The following is a 13,185-nucleotide window of genomic DNA, read 5'->3' as shown; positions in this document are numbered from 1 at the left end:
CTCTGTGTTCTAAATGCTGCTAAGTGTCATCGCCAGGGAGCATCTGACTCAGACTCAAGATCCTAAATCTTTCAATAGTATTTCATGTTTGCTTTGGGCCACTGGCTCTTACTGATTCATTACTCAGATTATATGACCCTGACATTTAGGATGTCTAGTAGACAGGATAGGTTCTTGCAAGGCAAACAGAGATACAAGCACACACAAAGACCACTGGTACACAGATATAGACACACACACACACACACACACACACACACACAATGACTTTTTCTTTTAATTTTAATTAATAATAAGAGCTAAAATTTATGAATGCTTACAATGTTCAAGGCACTGTGCTAAGGTGTTTACATGTATTGCCTCGTTTAATTCTCCCAGCAGATTATGAAGTCAAAATTATAATTATCCCCATTTTTTTAGATGAGAACACTGAAACACAAAGAAATTAGATAACTAATTTAGGGAGCCAGAGTTTAAAAGCAACAGAGCTGAGTTCAACAAAGAAAGTGGGACTGAACACTAAAGAGCAAAGGGACACTTGGATGGTTGCAAAGAAGTCCCACATAATGTGCCTGATACCTGACCGAGGTTCAATGGCGACACAAGAGAGAAAGGATGGCCAACTCAACAAGGGTGACAGGGCAGCTGGTTGTGCACAGGCAAAATGTTGAACCTGGCCTAAATCAAAATGGATCAAACAGAACACGGACTTAAATGTAAAAGTTAAAATTTTAAAATCTTTAGAAAAAAAATATAGGAGGAAAATACCGAGTATCTATGGCCAGTAAAAGATTCTTAGAAAAAAAATATTCTTAGATATTATACCAAGAGCATAATCTATAAAAAAATATAATGAGAAATTAGACTTATCAAAAATTTTAAATTTGCTTTGTGAAAGACTACTAAGAGAAAAAGTATTGCTAAACTTCGTGTTTGACAAAGGACTGATATTGAAAATATGTAAGAACTCTCAAAACTGAACTGTTAAAAAAATAATGTCAAGGGCTGTGGTTGTGACTCAGTGATAGAGCACTTTCCTAGCACATGTGAGGCACTGGGTTCGATCCTTGGCACCACATAAAAATAAAGAAAGAAAATAAAGGTATTGGATCCATCTACAAGTAAAAATATTCTTTTTAAATGACAAAATAATTCAATTAGAATTTGGGCAAAGAATCAAACAAACATTTCATTGAAAAGAATTTACAAAATGGCAAACAGACCAACATCATTAGACGTTAGAGAAGTACAAATTAAAGCTGCAATGAGATATCATCACACACTTTTCAGAATAGCTAAAATGAAAAATAGCAACAACATCAAGTGCAGGTGATTATGCAGATACTAGGTCATTCATATCTTGCTGGTAGAAATGCAAAGCAGCCCTTCCACTTTGGAAAACAGTTTGGAGGTTTCTTATAAAACTGAACATGGGACAGGCACTGTGGGGCACACCTGTAATCCCAGTGGCTTGGAAGGCTGAGGCAGGAGGATCATGAGTTCAAAGCCAGCCTCAGCAACTTAGCAAGGCTCTAAGCAACTCAGCGAGCCCTGTCTCTAAATAAAATATAAAAAGGGCTAGGGATGTGTCTCAGTGGTTGAGTGTCCCTGAGTTTAATTCTTGGTACCAAAAACAAATAAAACATCACCACCAACAACAACAACAAATAAAACTAAACATGGACAAATAAAAGACCCAGAAACTGGACTCTTGAGCATTTGTCTCAAAGAAATGAAAAGTTCTATTTTATATAAAATCTGTACATGAATTTCCATAGCAGTTTTATTTATTTAGAATAGCCCATGACATGAGATGCTCAAGTCCCAGTGCCAACCTATATATGGGTATATTCCAGATTCCCTTTATCAAATGAGTAATACCTGGAAACTACTCATATATAAATAATATGACAACATGGAAGAATTTTGAGAAGATTATGATAAATGAAAAAGCAAATTTCCAAATTTACATATACTACCTAATTCCATTTACATAAGATTCTTAGAAGAACAAAATTACAGAAATGGAAACAGATTATTGGCTGCCAGGGACTACAGAAGGAGGCAGGTGGGTATGGCTATAAAAGGGAAAGAAGAGGGATCTTTGTAGTGATGGAGATGCTCTATGTTTTGAAAGAATCAATGCCAATAACCTGGCTGTAAAATTATTCAACAATTCTATAAGATTAAAGGAACTGTGTACAAGGTGCATGGTAGCATTGTGTTATGTATTATAACTGCATAGGGATCTTTATCTCAAAATGTAAGTTTAATTTTTTAAAAAAATTGTGGATTTATAAGAAAAGAGAAAATTTATAAGAAAAGAAAAAAAAAGATAGAGATACTTATAAGAGAAATATCTGTACACACATAATTGGACTTCCAAGAAAACCAAATTAGAATTCTCCCACTTTCTATCAGCCTTGTGGCTTTTCCCTCTCCTCAGGCCCTTGGGAAATGGAGGGAGGCAAGTGATGTTCTGTACTTTCCAAACTTTCTAAGCCACCACTGGATGCCTGTGCTCAAAGGCAAGTTTTAGGGACTCAGAAGGAAAAGAGAACCTCAACAAAGCACTTCACTCATCAACCACACTGTATCCCACACACTCTTGCACCCCTCTGAAGGACACATCTTAGAAGTCCTGACTAGTCACCTAAATCAAATGCAATGATATTATATATATATATATATATAATTTCTGCATACAACTCAGAATTTTTTCAGAGCTTATTATACATCTGACACAGATTAAACACTTCAGTGTTATCTCAAATCCTTTCTAGGACATACAGTCAAACGTTGCTATTTTATGTGACCAAGCATCTATAGAACACCAAAAACTCAAACAGCAACCTCAGCAAGGAGCATCAAGTGTGTGTGTGTTTCATGAAAATAGTACTTACAGAAGTAACAGAGAAATCATACAGAATATACATATTATTAATTACAGCATCTGAAAGAGAAAGATAGATGCAGGTCCATCACCGTGGGCAGCAGAGGAGTCTAGCTTTTCTCTTTACCTGAAATACCTTTGCATCTAATCTGCACATTTTTGTCAACAGCCACAGAAGTTTCTTGGAGCACTTTCTATGAATTCTTATTACTCTTTGTGGTACTGTTATGCTGGAATTTAATACAGTTTGAATTGCATTATAGTTATCCACTTGCTTAGTACGTATCCTGCTAGAATATGGCTTTCCCAAGGTACATTTTATATCACATTCTTGTGCATATGTCTTGTTTATTATGTATTACTAAATAGCAAATAAATATTAACAGTTATGACTTCATTCAAGGTGGAATTTTTATATAATCCCTGGCTAAAAACTTGTGAGGCATTCATATGAAAAGCTTAAAATGTAAAAGCACACTACAAACTAGATTCATCTGCCTCAAGAGTGACTGAATCTGTACTTTACAAAGATGTAAGCAAAATGTATTGTTTTGCATAAATGATGATATTCAGAGAAGAGAATAAGTAAACTAAACAAACTGATGTCTGTTGCTTTGGAAGGGTCCAAAACACAGAAGTTGGACATTTTGAAGTCATTTATGCGCTGTGTGTGGCTAATGGAACCTATCAGAATGAGTTCTCACTCAATAATTATAAGCTACAGAAATAAACAGCATGATAAGAGTGCCTTACTGGGCAGCCTTCAGTAATTCGCTCCCACTGAGGGCCACAGAGATGGCCCCAGGAGGAAGTGTACCTTTAGTCACACCGTCATCCCAGTACAGCTCTCCCTTGGCTTCTCTCTTATAGTCCAAGGCGACAATGAGTCCCAGGGAATTCTTCCGGCTGAGAAAAGTAGTTCCCAGTTTCAGAGAATGAAGAAGAGAGGGATCCATGTGAGACCAGACCCCTTGATGTCCCAGGGACAGATCCTCCCAGAGTCCATCCCAGAAACTTAGTAGATCCTAACATTGTGTGCAAACATGGAAATTGAGTGTAAGCAGACAGCAGAAGTTAATAGAGTGATTGTAAGATTGACTGGTGGAGGGACGCAGTGCCTGCTGGAAGTTGGTTTGCAATCAGCCTAACAGTGAATATGTATTGGGTGCTTACCATGTGACAGGCACTCTTGTAAATATCCTACACGCATTGTCATCTGTATCAATCCATTTAACAATCACAGCCATGCTAAAAAAGTCAGACTATCATCCTCCCCAGTTTACCAATGAAAAGCGTAAGTACAGAAAAGTGAGGTGCCCAGGGTATATATATTGCAGAGCCAGGACTTGAACTCAAACTGTCTGTCTCCAGAATCTGAGCTCCTGAACTCGAAGCTATGTTGACATTCACGCAATCACCCTTTATCTCCTTCTGAATTTGTATTCTCCCACACAATAGGGGATTTACCTGAGGATAATTTCTGGCCAGAGGGAAATCCTCATGGATTATTGTTTTGCTTATCCCTATAATTTAATTTAATACAAGTGTAAAGAACTATAGAAAATGTAAAGGGACTGAGGCTACATTTGCTACTGCCCAATGAGGACTCAGAGGACAATTTGGAGCCAACATTGAAAGGAGGAGAGGAAGACTGCTTCCTGGCACTATTTCCTTGTCCACCTGCTCTCGGCCTCTACTGTCTCCCTCATAATGCCATGTCCCACTAGAGCACCAAAGTAGTCATGTCCTAGAAGACACAAGAGCTTACTTACCTGGTTTCTGTGGTTGTGTTCGGCTGCTGGATGGGAAATATGTAGCCTCCTCGAAGGTGAAGCCCAATTCTGTCACCTGGGAGTAGCATATCCACAAATTGCTTTCTCCACTGGATGGCATCTCCCTAATCCACAAAAGGAAACAGAACGTGAGGACTACGAAGAACCTTGGAGATCATCCAGTTCAATTGCCTCACTTTAAAGAAGAGAAAAATGGAGACTTCCAAAATGAAGTGACTTTCTTGAGGTATATAGAGAACAGAACTGAGACTCCAATCCACACCCTTCCTTTACGGCATACCATACTGTACAACGCACTTGGAATCAGGATGTTCCCAAAGGTCCACGTGTTAAAGGTTTGGTTCCAGCATGGATCTATTAGTAGGGGGTGGAAACTTTTAGTAGGTGGGGGCCGCCTTGGTGAGAGGTTTTAGGGCATTGTTGGTGTATACTTAAAGGTCTCTACCTCTTCTTTTTCTCTCTTTCACTTTCTGGGCATGAGTTGAGAGGTGCCATCACAGGCCCAAAGCATAAGGCCAATTAATCATGGACTAGAACCTCTGAAACTACAGGTGAAATAAACCTTTTCTCTTTATAAGGGGATCATTTGGTGCACTTGTTATAGTAACAGAAAACTGACTAACACACCACAATTCCCCCAACTGAGCTTGAGTTCTTTATATTATCACAGATAAAGGCCAATAACTGCACAGGTCCAAGAATTAAAGAGTAAATTTCCAAAAAACCTACTCCAGCTATTCAAATTATTTCACTGTACATTTTAAAAAGTCTTCTACTATGATCTTAGTGTCAATGTCCTCCTGAAACTCATATTTTGTAACCTAATATCCTATTGTGGTGATATTAAGAGGTGGGGCATTTGGGTAAGTGCTTCAGTCAAGAGGGCTCAGTGAGAAGTGCCATCAATGAAGAAGAGGGAGCCCTCACCAGACACTGCCTCTCCTACTGCCTCCATCTTGGACTTTCCAGCCTCTAGAACTTGGGTGATAGATCTTGGTTGTTTACAAATTACCCAGTGTAAGGTATTTTGTTATACCATCCTGAATGTACCCACAATCAATTAAATGTAAAACCTCATATGATTATCCTACCCCAAGCCCTCAAGACTGCTGGCATATAATTGCTCTCTGCCAGAGGCAATTTCTGAGACAACTGGAGTCACTGCACTTACTGTCTCGTAGTCATACCAGGTGGCATCTGGAATGTATGCTCTTACTTGGTCTGCACCCTAGGGAAATGAAAAGGAAAAGCAAGTTTACCCAACGCTTCCACATCACTGCACGTCATCATTTGAACAACCCTGGGAGACAGCGGGGATCATCCACTCCACTAATAAAAACTACAGAAATCCCGAGAGGTTGGGCAGTTTATTCAAAGCAGGGTTGTATTTAGAAATTAAGTCTGTAATGCTTGTGCATTTTCTAGGAAAAGCATAGAAAGTTCATACACTGAGTCATGCTGGGTGGAGATGAGCCAGCCAGACTCCCAAAACAAAAACCCAGCTCCTGTGTTTATAAGCAGGTGTACTCAAGTCTGATCCTTCCCCGACCTTCCCCACTCAGCCCTGCCCCAAGTCACACTTCAGGAAAATGCAGGTGGTCCTCCATGCAGGGACCTCAGAGTAACACTCCCACCTTTGACCATCCCTCTGTTTTCCCTCCCTGCTCTTCAACATATCCAAACTTTCTTCTCAGCCCAACCCCAAAGCACACCCTTCTGGATATCAGGAAACACACATGTCAGCATCCACACACACCAAGGTATTTAAAACCCACATCAATGCCATGCTGAATGTCTAATGACACAGGTTGTGAGGCAATTTTTCAAGATGAAAATCATTTTCCTTGGTGGGTCAATGAACCAAGAATACTCTTTTCCTATTTCTAAACCGTTATGGTCTCTCTTATTTATATACATAGTCAGATTTAAATACAATCATAGGTGCTCAGGACCTGGTTCATTCAGCTGGAATGCAACAAGGACAAGTGTGATATCCCACCCCGTCGTTCAGGTTACAAACATACTTCATACAGGACAGGTGTGATGAGGAGTCCAGGCCCCCACAAGAACTGCTCATGCACTTCCCACGTGGCTGGGTCCTGGTAGAACCTAGAAAAGAGAGACTCGGTGAGGCATGCGCAATTCCCAGCACAAGACAAGAGCACCTGACGTGTCCTAACTCACCTTGTTCCCATTAACAAGACAAATGAGACGGCTATCTGAAGGGGGTTCTCTGAGGGTTAGGAAACTCACTCATGTAACAGGGGCCTTGCTACTGTCTGCCCCTGGGTGTGAGCGCGGTAGAAGAGGGTGTAGAGATAGGGCAGCAGAGTGTATCGGATGTTCAGATAATGTCTGGAGGAATTCAGCAGCAGGGACTCAGAACCAAAGGCAGCAGGATCCTGGTCCTAGAAGAATATGGAAGCAATGACTGAGTTGTTTTTTCCATCACCATTTAAAAGTCCCTTTGTGACTGGTTTTCCCAGGTGACAGGAGCAATGTACCCCAACTTGGAGGATATCAAATCATTTCCATAACTGAAAGATTCTTGACCCCACTCCTTCGTTGTGCAGCTAAGGAAGCACCATCAAAGGTCACACGACTTCCTCAATGTGGAATTGCAAGCAGGTGGCAGAACTTTCATTTGGCACTTGTCTTCTGAGGGCAGACGAGAGCAGCCCCGGTGGCCAAGAAGCCCACAGAGTTGCAATGGTCATAAAGGGGCCACAGTGGGCCTTGCTCCCCCACAAACTGCTCTTATTTATTGAGGGTTTTTATAATATTTATTTGGAAGATAATAATAATAATAAATTGTACTAAACTGAGTTGCACTACTAAAATAATTTAAAATCCATTTCCCTAACCATACTGCTTACCACCATGATCTATAATTCATTTTTTCTTTTCATGTATTTTAACAAATTTTCCAATTTAAAATATTATATCATTTCATCTGTCATATTTTCACCATCACAACTTATTTTATTTTCTCTAGCCTGAAGATAATGACCTCTATTTGTTCTTAGATGTAAAAGGTGTGAAGAAACCACAAGGCCAGGTTTTAGCAGATTTTTTTCCAAGAGCAAGAAAGGAACCCATTAGAAGAGAAATCTACTCTTCTTACCACCCAGAGACAGAAATTTTCCATCAATGGCTGGCACTCATTTTGTGATGATTTCATTAAAATTTGGAAAATGTAAAAGTTTTGCATGTCATATTTAGACCTGTCATCTGGTAACATAGGACTGGTAAAGCCAGAATTAGAAGGCAGATAGCCAAGGGAATGGAGGGATTGAAATGTTAATTCCTTCATAGCTCTTCCTCCATCCTTGTCAAAAAGGTGCCCCTGCTCCAACCTGTTGCTAAGGTAATCAGTCCCAGGAATTGTCCCTCCCTACAGGGAGTTGTAAAAATTGCTAATTAATTTGCCCTGGGCCCCCCTCCTGCCTGGATCACTCCTCCCAGCCTCTTCATCTTTGGCCATCTCACTGAGCATTTCCTGGGCCTAGTCACAAACACAGGAAGGAGAGAGATAAAGGGAAGAGAGCAGGAGAACAAAGGAAGCCTAGGACATATAAAAACTCAAAACACCTTCACTTCTAGGGATACCAGGGTACCAGCTATGGCCCCCTCCTCCCTCCTGGCAGAAGTCTATGTTACCCCTTTATAAATAAACCCTGCTTTATACCCTTGCCTCGGCGTGCTTCTCTAATGCTCAAACTTCAACATATGGGGAAGCAGGACTCATCACCAGTAACCAGTGGTATCATTGGGAGTAAATTTTGGAGGAAATTACCTGAATTCACTGCTTTCCTTTGTTCGTGCTCTGCAAATAGAACTATTATATGTATTCAGTATGGGGCTCATAAGAACCCTGAGGCCAAACACACACAAAAAACCAGTACTCCACAGCCTCCACCTCCTTGGTTTCCAACTGAGAAAGTCTAGAACTGTGCTGTTCACTGTGGTAGCCATGAACCACATGTCTACTGGACACTTGAAATGTGGTCAATAAGACTGAGAAACTGAACTTTTAATTTTATTTGTTTATGGCCGATTTAAATATAAATCTAAACACTGAATCAATGTAACATAGTTTCCATTAAACAAAGCTCCATTGTTTTGATAGAACTGTTTTACTTCAACTGCTAAAAATTTAACTAATACAAATTAAGTTGTAAAAATATACACTGAATTTTGAAGGCTTGATAGAAAGGAATATAAAATACCTCATTAATAACAGTTTTTGTATATGGATTTCCAGTTTTCCCAGCACCATTTGTTGAAGAGACTATCTTTTCAACCCCTATCTCTCACCATGCACAAAAAAAAAAAATCAAAGTGGATCAAAGACCTAGGAATTGAACCAGAGACGCTGCGTCTATTAGAAGAAAAAGTAGGCCCAAACCTCCATCATGTCGGATTTGGCCCCAACTTCCTTAATAAGACTCCTATAGTGCAAGAATTAATATTAAAAATCAATAAATGGGATAAATTCAAACTAAAAAGCTTCTTCTCAGCAAAAGAAACAATAAGTGAGGTGAATAGAGAGCCTACAATTTGGGAACAAATTTTTACCACACACACATCAGATAAGCACTAATCTCTAGGATATAAAAAGAACTTAAAAATCTTAACACCAAAATAACAAATAACCCAATCAATAAATAGGCCAAGGAACTGAACAGACACTTCTCAGAAGATGATATATAATCAATCAACAAATATATGAAAAAATGTTCAACATCTTTAGCAATTAGAGAAATGCAAATGAAAACTACCCTAAGATTTCATCTCACTCCAGTCAGAATGGCAGAATAAAAACAATAATAAGTGTTGGCGAGGATATGGGGGGTAGGAGGAATACTCATTCATTGCTGGTGGGACTGCAGATTGGTACAGCCAATATGTAAAGCAGTATGGAGAATCCTTGGAAAACTGGGAGTGGAACCACCATTTGACCCAGATATCCCACTCCTCGGTCTATATCCAAAGGACTTAAAAACAACATACTACAGGGACACAGCCACATCAATGTTTATAGCAGCACAATTCACAATAGCTAAACTGTGGAACCAAGGAACCAACCTAAGTACCCTTCAGTAGATGAATGGATAAAGAAAATGTGGTATATATACACAATGGAACATTATTCAGTATATAAATTTAAAAAAAAGAATAAAATCATGGTATTTGCAGGTGAATGGATGGAGTTGGAGAATATAGTGCTAAGTGAATTAGCCAGTCCCAAAAAACCAAATGCTGAATGTTTTCTCTGATTTCAGGATGCTAATTCATAATGTGATTGGGGGGTCATGAGAGGATTAGATAAATTCTAGATAGGGCAAAAGGGAGGGAGGGGAAGAGAGCAGGCATGGGGGTAGGAAAGATGGTGGAATGAGGTAGACATCATTACCATAAATACATGTATGAAGACACAAATGGTGTGACTCTACTTTGTGTACAACCAGAGATATAAAAAATTATGTTCTATATGTGTAATAGGAACTGCAATATATCTGCTGTCATATATAACAAATTAAAATTAAAAAATAATAGCTTATGTAAAACAGGTTGATAATGTTTTGTATATTGCATTACGTAAAATACATTTAAGATATTCCCTGTTTCTTTTTACTTTCTAAATTTAACGTTAGACTGGCATGTGTAGCTCTTATTACAATCCTATTGAAAAGAGGTAGCATATGAGAAAGCAAGCTAACATTCTAATCTAGCCACCTTGGTGAGCTGAGTGCTCTTATCTAAGTCATTTCAGTCCATCTCTTTGTGAAGAGCACCTGCCTTCTGTGCTCCCAGCCACCTTCTTGAACATTCAGAAATAATTCATCTCTCTCTAGACCACAAGCGGCTAGGAAAGCCAGGGATAAAATGTGTTGGAGGGTTGACAGTTGTTAGAGTTTAGATATGAGGTTTCCCCGGAAAGCTCACGTGTCAGACACTGCAAGGAAGTGGACAAGTAAAATGATTGGGTTATGAGAGCGTTAACCTAATCAGTGCATTGATCCAGCTCAGTGGATTAACTGAGGGGTAACAGTAGGCGGTTAGGGTGTAGCCAGAGGAGGCAGGTCGTTGGGGGCACGCTGGGGAATATATTGGTCTTTTTGAGGGGAGTGCTCCCTGTTTCCTTGTGGCCACGTCCTGAGCTGCTCTGCTCTTCCACACCTTTCCTCCATGAAGCTTCACCTTAGGCCTAGAGCAATGGAGTTGGCTGTTTATGGACTGAAACCTCTGAAACTATGAGCCCCAAATGAGTTTTTCCTCCTCTAATTGTTCTTGTCAGGTCTTTTGGTCACAGTGATGAAAAAGTTGACTAAAACAATCGTTAGTTCTTCCAGGTTAGAGACCGTCACTGTACAAAGTCAGGAATTGGAGATAAAATGATTGCTAGGACATGACTGTAATGAGACTACTAAATGTGAACCCACTCAACTTGAAATATTTCAGTTGCAGATTATTTCATTAAAACAAAGGACAACCCACCTTGCTTATTTCTGCTGTGATTATAAACATCTCCTTAAGAGGGACTCTGAAGCCACTTCTATATACTTGCCCATCAAAAATATCATTTTGTAATCCCACTCATGAGGCTGAAGGAAGATGGCAAGTCCATTTCTAGCCTTGGCAACTTATCAAGACCCTGTCTCAAGAATAAAAACTAGGGCTGGGGTTGGGGCTCAGTGGCAGATCACTTATCTCACAAGTATGAGGCACTGGGTTCGATCCTCATCACCACATAAAATAAATAAATAAAATAAAGGTATTGTGTCCATATACAACTAAAAAAAAATAAAAAGAAAAGAATAAAAACTAAAAAGGGCTGGGGATACAGCTCAGTGGTAAAGCATCCCTGGGTTCAATCCAAGAATCACCCACACTTAAAAGATGGAAAAGGATAAAGGTTGCATGAATCATGGGAAGTAGTAGAGAGGTGTTCTTCCAAACTATTCATAAAAACATACAAAGTGAAAAAGTATTTCAGATCACTGGTCTGCCTGTCCCTAAATCCTTCTCCTTTGCTCTACCATATCTATGAGTGGTTTCCATTTTATTAAACAAAGTAAGATTCTAATGAACTCCAATTGTCTCAGCTCCTGTAAGGGGACAACAAAGGTGACAGAAGCACTATAGAAGCTTTAACCAATTTTCTCACTTTTGTGGGTGAGTTTCCAACAATAAAATCATTTAATATATAGGCATGCCCCTTCCCACCCACTCTTACCCTGATACCCTGTGTTTCAGGTGCATCTTGTAAGATTTACCTATCCTTTTTCTGTAGTGAGGATTAACTATAGACTCTCCCTCAACCCCTCTTTGAAAACAAACAAATGAGACAATAACTTCTCCGCCACTTCTCCGGGAGATCTTACCCTGAACCCAGGCCCATTGTGATTCCTTGATAGTGGATAAAATGCTCCAAGTTGCATCCACCTTCTGCAGAGCTCCTCTGTGATGTTTTCTTTATAACCACAGATGTTGGCACCTACCTGGAGAATCAGCACACAGACCAAAATGTTAGTCACTGAGAGAGGTAAAAGCACTGACTGTGTACTTCTATGATAAAGAAAAAGGAAATATCACATTGGCATTAGAGATTCCATAGTCCCAGGGCAAGACCACAGACAAATGAGAGAAACAAAGTGTGTATCACAGGATAGACTGAGCAGACTGACTGGTAACATTGATCATGGTCCCTATATAGAGGACTCTTCCTCAACATTCAGTTCCCAGTTTCATTCTTCCCTATTCACTGATGCTCTCCTGGTGGGATTTTTTCTGTAATACTAATGCAGTTCACTCATGGGATCTCTTTCCCATCTCCAGAGACTCCATGGGTGACAACACAATGATCAATTTTTAACATCCTATCTTCAGAAGACAGCTTACACCACCCAGAGAAATTTATTTTTTCCAATACATATCTCAAAAGACATGTGCTCCTTAGTTTTTCAAAGACCCTCAAAGACTGATAATGGAAGGAGTGTCCAAGGACAAAGGGTTGAAGTTCCTTGGCTAGGAATGAGGCTCACCATGGGGATGCCAAACAGGTTGAATTCAAGGATACCAGGGATGGACCATCGGAGATCATCCCATGTAGCCGCATTGTCCCCCAGCCAATGAGCAGCAAATTTACCAGATCCAGCGAAAGTAGAACGGGATAAGATGAAGCTCCTGTTATTGGAGAAGATAGTCTCCATGGCCCTGAAAAAGAATGCATTCAGTTGAGTGTGAGGTGAGTTGTGAGCATTTAGAACCCACCTTGCCTCGTGGGAAGTAACAGGCTTTCCAACCAAACTGAAATAAAACCTCAGGATATCAAAAACTAGGTGTGTAAGCAGACCAGCCTTTTTAAGAGCTCCTTTCCCACTTCTTTTTTTGTACTGGCGATTGAACTCAGGGCACTCGACCACTGAGCCGCACCCCCAACCCTATTTCTTTTTTTTTAAAATTTTTTTTATTGTTGGTTGTTCAAAACATTAC

The 13,185-nt window shown here is 39.8% G+C and overlaps 1 protein-coding gene across 1 annotated transcript in view; it reads right to left on the bottom strand.

The window, feature by feature from the left end:
• Positions 1 to 13,185, bottom strand: part of Mgam2 (maltase-glucoamylase 2 (putative)) — an 81,783-nt gene that overhangs the window by 40,280 nt on the left and 28,318 nt on the right. Inside the window, exons 15-22 of the mRNA XM_046434138.2 lie at positions 12,735 to 12,906; positions 12,075 to 12,191; positions 6,940 to 7,094; positions 6,711 to 6,795; positions 5,858 to 5,914; positions 4,666 to 4,790; positions 3,711 to 3,799; positions 2,904 to 2,953 (exon numbers count right to left, since the gene is read on the bottom strand). Of these exons, the coding sequence (XP_046290094.1) occupies positions 2,904 to 2,953; positions 3,711 to 3,799; positions 4,666 to 4,790; positions 5,858 to 5,914; positions 6,711 to 6,795; positions 6,940 to 7,094; positions 12,075 to 12,191; positions 12,735 to 12,906 (850 nt within the window). The remainder of the gene's footprint in view (positions 1 to 2,903; positions 2,954 to 3,710; positions 3,800 to 4,665; positions 4,791 to 5,857; positions 5,915 to 6,710; positions 6,796 to 6,939; positions 7,095 to 12,074; positions 12,192 to 12,734; positions 12,907 to 13,185) is intronic.

This window comes from Marmota monax, unplaced genomic scaffold (assembly GCF_021218885.2).
Source record: "Marmota monax isolate L192 unplaced genomic scaffold, Marmota_monax_Labrador192_F-V1.1 WCK01_AAM20220418_F8-fsc00122, whole genome shotgun sequence".
Taxonomy (NCBI): Eukaryota; Metazoa; Chordata; class Mammalia; order Rodentia; family Sciuridae; genus Marmota; species Marmota monax.
Note: the sequence above shows the minus strand (reverse complement) of the source record. Positions and strands in the feature narration are given on the sequence as shown.